The following is a 6,390-nucleotide window of genomic DNA, read 5'->3' as shown; positions in this document are numbered from 1 at the left end:
TTGATTCTACTATTTTTATCCTAACCAATTCTATCTCGTTCTTTCGATAACTGACATCCCGATCCCATTATTCATACACTCATTCAATGATTTAAATTTCACCATATACTTTTAATAAATGAAATTGTATGCTTCATAGATATATTGAATTGATATTTTACCATTTTCCTAAAATCAATGATGGTATACATTAATTCTAGTATTTGTACATTTCATCAGACTATAAAAATATGAAAACCCTAGCATTTTCCTAAAAGGAATGATGGGCATCAAATCCAATATGCAAAACTTGTATTGAAAGAGTGTGATGAAATAATGTAATTAAAAAGGGGTTAGGGCCAAAAGTGAACCATAAACATAAACGAGACTTATCTGGCAAGGCTCCACCAGGCTTCACATCATAACACTCGCTTCACAACTCCTAATCACAATCCACAGCCCGTAATAATATAATATCATACACCACTATCCACCATTATGAGTGTACGTTACTTTCCTCCTGATTTTCAAACTTTTAAAACAGCTCACTCTTGTAACTGATTCCAGGTATTTCTGTAATTCTGCCCAACACCAACCCCATTTTCTCAGGACCCCACATTTTATAAAGCCGGCAGCTGCCCCAAAAGCAAAGCCGCTGCGGCAGCCCTGCCGCCGGTGGAACCCATGAACACAGAGCCACAGCTCCAAATTTCCGAAACCCAAAAGAAAATGGAAAAGAGAAGTATTTATATATAGATATATATATATATATATATTTGATGAGGCCATTGTAATGGAGTTGGCTCTGTGAAGTGTGAATTGCTTCTTCTTCTCCTTCTTCTTCTTTAATTAAAATGTTGTGCAGAAAGAGCTCCACCAAGAAATGCAGAGGATCCGTACCGGTTTACCTCAATGTGTACGACCTCACCCCCATCAATGGCTACGCCTACTGGCTAGGCCTCGGGGTCTACCATTCTGGCGTTCAAGGTCACTACTCTACTTGAGCAGTATCGTAGATCTGCAATTTGCTTTTCAAAAATGTTGTTTATTCTTGAAGAAAACGGACATTTTATTTTCAGAGTTTGGAAGCCAAATGAGCTGAATTCTTGTATTATATTTTTATTTTTAAAATTTTTATTGGGTTCATTTTGAATTATTTTTACTTTCCGGCATTTTCTTAGGAACCAAACGGCGTGTTAGGATGTTATTTGAATTTTTGCGGACTTACGGTTTGCTTGGTTCTAACCACTATATTCAAAGTTTGGTTGTTGAAAGAGAAATCTTTAGAATCTTACTTTTTATGAGTCAACATAGCAGAGGAGGTTGGTTGCATTGGTTGAAAAAACTTTAGATCTGCATTTTCTTGGTAACCAAACAAGCTAGAAGTTTTGTTTTGATTTGAATTTTGTTTGCGTTTGAACTGAGGGGTGGTTGTGATTGGATGTCACGCAGTTCACGGCGTTGAGTACGCGTTCGGGGCCCACGAGTATCCAACGACTGGGATATTCGAAGGAGAGCCGAAACAGTGCGAGGGATTCAGCTTCAGGAAGGCGATTTTGATCGGATGGACGGATGTGGGTCCGGAGGAAGTGAGAGGAATAATGGGAGACTTCGCCGAAGAGTACAAAGGAAACGCATACAACCTCATCACTAAAAATTGCAACCATTTCTGCAACGATGCATGCATCAGATTGACTGGCAATCCAATTCCCAGTTGGGTAAATCGTCTTGCTAGAATTGGTAAGAATGCCTTCACCATCAACATCATTAATTTCTTGCTTTTCTTGACTTTTATCTATTTTTTATTTCTTGTGTCATTCCATGCTACCAAATCCCCATTATTTTAAGAGTCGTTTGTTAAATTATTGAATTGTTGGAATTGAAATCGATTTTGGAACTTTTCAATAATTGAGATGAAGAAGAGGGGCAAGCCCTTTGATTTAGAATCCGGTTATTTTAGGGTACTTCCTGGAGCTACCTTCCAAAATCTCAGCCTCTGGGTATCTAAACCTTGATGTGACAGTTAAGATTTTACTACTAAATTCATTTTTAAACATTGAATCAGGTTCTATTTTGTAAGGCATCATGTGAATTGATCCAGGATTGTGGAAGTATGGGGCAAAGGAAAGAAATAGGTAGAGATCAAAATTTTTTGTTTGGTTTGCCATGAAAAATATCTATGTAAAATAGAAAATTTTATATAAGCCTATATGTTTCAAAGTCTTCATTCTTTGTAATAAAAAAATATTAAACTTAAACTTGTGTTTATTTTCTTTCCTTTCCTTCCCTTATTCCTTGCACCTTTCATGTCTTAATTGGGTTTATTGTTTGGTTCTCAATAGTATCAAGAAAAGAAAAAAAAAATGTTTTTCTAATGTTTGGTTTACTTGTGACCGTGTTTGGAAATTGTTCTTGATAACAATTTTATGTTTTCTAAAACAAAAAAAACAATTTTCTAACTCAGAAATACATTTGACAAATTTTTGATGGAAAATGATTTTTTTTTTTTTTTGAGAAATTGATTTAAAAACATGTTTTTTACCGTATAGTTTTGACAACAACTGAAAATAATGAAGAAATTTTTTAAAAACTTGTGTATTGTATATAATTATATAGTACCCTCATGAGACATGAGTCGGAAAAAACCATTTTTCATACTTGAATTCACATATAGAATTTTGTTCCTAAAAATAATTGAGAACTATTTTAAAAAACATTCTCAAACCAGTCATTTGTATTTTCAAATTATTTAATCTTTATATAATAAATGAAAAATAAGTGAAATGAATTTGAAGAAGTATACAAAAATAATTTACCTAGTTTTTATTTATTTTTCATTTTTGTTTACTTTTTTTTCCTTCCCTATTCTCTCTTTATTTCTTTCACTCCTATTTTCCTCAAATTTTCCAAGAACCAAATATAGGAGAAAAGAAGGGTATTTCTCTCTCCTTTTTACCAACTTTTTAAATAGCAAAATTAATTAAGATGTAACTTTTTAGAATTTACCTTCTGTTTTTACAAGATATGAGAACTTTATTTTTTGATATATAAAATGTCTAATAATATGTATTTAGAAATGATCATTGAAACTTTCTAAGTACAATATGAGCCATATTTAGAGGCGACAAATATTGTTCTTATTTAAAAAATATAAGCATGTTAACCATCATAAATGAGATCCAAAAACTAGAAACATGTTTGCTCCTCCTATCCTCAAAATATCAAAACCGAAAGCAACATTTTTTATAACTTTTGATCTAGAATTAATAAAAATTTCTTCATTATGAAATTCTAAAATAACAAAAATAGAGAAACTTCTTGAACTATGATGCACTTTCCAAAAGGGATGAACTGATACCTATGCATGAACACATTTTTTTTTTTTTGCCATTTAGTGAAATAAATTGACATAGATGCATGATCAATTTTATCTCTATGACACTATGCCGTGAAATGCTTCCATATACAAATCGCGGATGCGCATTGGTTTTCAATGTCTAATATAATGAGGCCATGTTGCAGAGTGCATTAATTCATCTGCATGGTGCACCTTGTGTTGAGGTTGTAATTTTTGAGGTCACATTATGAAATGCACCTTACAAATCTGTAATATATCTTTTATGTGTTTTTATTAATGAGATTTTGTTGATAAATGAACAGATAAGAACACATTTTTTGTTGTAAATGCTGCTTGGTTGATGATGATAACATTTGTGAAGAGTGTGTTGCATAGTCTTAGTAGGGTCTTGGAATTGGCTGAGTAATTAGTTCATGTTTCTGCCAATTGGTTGCAAGTGTGATTCTTGACATAAAGCCAATCTTATTGTAAGAAACAACTAATCAACTCAAGTTGCATTCTTTCTTTTTCTCCCTTTTTTTCTTTTGGTTCTTTTTTGCCCAACCACCTGAGCCTTTCCTATCTACTTCAATCAACATTTTGAGCTCAAAGTTTTTTTTTTCCTCACATGATTCAGTAAATCCTGAATGGTTTATCGCTATTAGAATATCGTGAAAAATATTTTTCTTCCATGTCTTGTAGCACGAACTTCAGTTCGCATTCTCATTCATTGCTGGAACTTTTTTCTGAAATTATTCCCAGTATACACTGATATATGCATTCTAACAAAATGCAGGGGGAAACATATTTTTGTACATTTTTAAAAAATTTATTTAATTGTTGTATCCAAACACCAGTCTATAGACAATACTTTATTGATATACATGAAGTAACATACCTATGTGTTGATGCATTATAGGTTTTTTCTGTAATTGTGTTCTACCTTTGAGCATAAATTCAACTAGAATCAGCATCAGGCCTAATGGAAGAGAAGAAAAGGTTGATGAAGTAGAGAAGAAGAAATTGAGAAGCCCCTCAAATAGATTCACATCTTCTTCGAATTCTTCATCTTCTTCGTCATTGTCTCCTTCTGGCACCGCAGTTCGGAGTGGTAGGGGCAGAAGCAGAACCAGACGCACTCATCCTCCACCTTCACCTTTGATTATCAATTCACCTTCATCAGCCTAAATGTCGGTCAGTTTCTGAAGCGTAGGCGTTTAAGTTCTCATAATTGCAGACCAAAAAGAAGTAAAATCATCTTTGATTTTTTTTTTTTTGTTCCATTCTTTTCTTGTGATCTTATAATGCTAACACCTTCCTAAGAAGCTGTGTGCTGGTTTGCAGCAAATATCTGTACATTTATATGGGATTGTGTTTTTACTTATTCGTTTTTCTTTTTGGGGGAAGTTATAGACATTTTCCCATCCAAATTTTGTCCTAGCCTCTAGTCTTGAACTCATTGTGGCGCTTATTTCCTTGCAGCCAACTAAAAAGCCATGTCAACCTTTCATTTTGCATTTCTTGTAGCCACCATTTGGAGTATGTAAATTGAAATTATGGCTGCTGTTCAATGAAGAGGTTAACAGACTAAAGTGAGTGTTGTTTGGTTAGCATGAAAGTCTTATGGAAATTGTCCTTGCATGGAGAAAAAATAGGTTTTTTTTTGTTGGTGATAACCAAGGAACCGAACCCTTTAAACTCTTTATGGGGATCCAAACCTCGGGATGTTGATTGTACTCACCATAATCAGCATCAGGTAATCGAGGGCATTCAACCAGCAGGAAAAACCGAATTACTTATAGCATGGACTACTTTGCAGTGGCAGCTCTTGATCTGCTGCTGTCGCTCTTGCTGATTTCTCACCATATTGTCACTACATGCTCCAAATGACCCTCCTAAGTGCCGCACATGAGCTTAGGAAAAACCCAGTCCGTGACAATATTCTCACTTCTCTTCTCTCTTCTTTGTCCATACCAAGTTGGCAACAATAAATCCTTAATAATAAGACTATTTAATAGACGCATATATTAAAGAAGTTAATCATATCCAGGGGCAATATTTTAAGCTTCAAACTCACCTCAAGCAAAACAAAATTTTGATTAGGCCCATTAAAGATTTGATTCTCACCTTTGTTGTATTTTTTTCTAAAAAAAATTAATGGTATTTGATAAGGCAAAAAGAAAAGCAAATTTCATCCATTTTAATAACCATATAAAAAGTAAATTTTCAAAAGTAATTTTTCAATAATGGGGATATCATCTTTAATAATATTTTAATTATTCTTAAATAATTTGGGAATTACCAACTTGCACTCAAGATAAATATTAAGTATTAATAGAATATTAATAATTAACTGATGATTTTTTTTTCTTTATTTAAAATAATATTATTCAATATAATACATAATAAATAAGTTTTATATTGTATCATTGAATATTTTATATTAATATATGAAAATTTATATCATATATTAAATATTACAAATTATTTTAAATCTTTTAAATATATTATTAAACTTTATATTATTTTTTTCCTGATAATTTAATTATTTTTATCAAAAGATCACACCTAAAATACTAGGAAATGAGTAGAGTATTGAAAAAGATGCAATTTTATTGGCAAAATTGACATTACAAACAATTGAATGACAATTCCCTAAATTCAAATGTAAGAATTTTTGTAAGTTTTACATTTGGATACATCTCTACTAATTCAAAGTAGACATATTGTATGGTGCGACTTGAACAACACCCACATGACATTCAAAGAAAAAGCAACTTTGGGCAAGGTAAAAGGAAGGTGTACCACATCATAGAATGGGTAGGTGGTAATTTTAATGAAATAAGGATCCAATTGGAAATTAGTTGAAGGAATTTAAGGAGATATTAATGGGTTGTAACGGTTGAAATAAATAAGAAATTAATTCACAAAAAAAAGGGATGATAACCACTTTTACAGAAAGCTAATAAAGCCATGTTAGGCCAAGAGGATAAATACCAAAAATAAAGATGCAACCTAATTGAAGTTGAAGAGGGAGAGAGACATTTGGCTAGTTCTTCTAGGTAAACCCCTTG

General features: G+C 32.5%; 1 protein-coding gene across 1 annotated transcript; it reads left to right on the top strand.

Moving 5' to 3' along the window:
* The first annotated feature begins 550 nt into the window (after nt 1-550).
* On the top strand, nt 551-4,908 carry LOC100249060 (deSI-like protein At4g17486). The gene is made up of 3 exons (XM_002273489.4): nt 551-966; nt 1,432-1,719; nt 4,236-4,908. Exons 1-3 carry the CDS (start codon nt 834-836, stop codon nt 4,502-4,504), a joined length of 690 nt encoding a protein of 229 aa, XP_002273525.1. The 5' UTR covers nt 551-833; the 3' UTR covers nt 4,505-4,908.
* The last annotated feature ends 1,482 nt before the right edge of the window (nt 4,909-6,390 follow it).

This window comes from Vitis vinifera, chromosome 9, assembly GCF_030704535.1.
Source record: "Vitis vinifera cultivar Pinot Noir 40024 chromosome 9, ASM3070453v1".
Classification (NCBI taxonomy): domain Eukaryota; kingdom Viridiplantae; phylum Streptophyta; class Magnoliopsida; order Vitales; family Vitaceae; genus Vitis; species Vitis vinifera.
Note: the sequence above shows the minus strand (reverse complement) of the source record. Positions and strands in the feature narration are given on the sequence as shown.

Excerpts from the sequence above, each read along its gene's own strand:
- LOC100249060 (XM_002273489.4), top strand. The coding sequence starts at position 834 with ATGTTGTGCAGAAAGAGCTCCACCAAGAAATGCAGAGGATCCGTACCG. Across the intron at positions 967-1,431 it reads CTACCATTCTGGCGTTCAAG|TTCACGGCGTTGAGTACGCG; the intron begins GTCACTACTCTA and ends GATGTCACGCAG. Across the intron at positions 1,720-4,235 it reads AAATCGTCTTGCTAGAATTG|GTTTTTTCTGTAATTGTGTT; the intron begins GTAAGAATGCCT and ends GATGCATTATAG.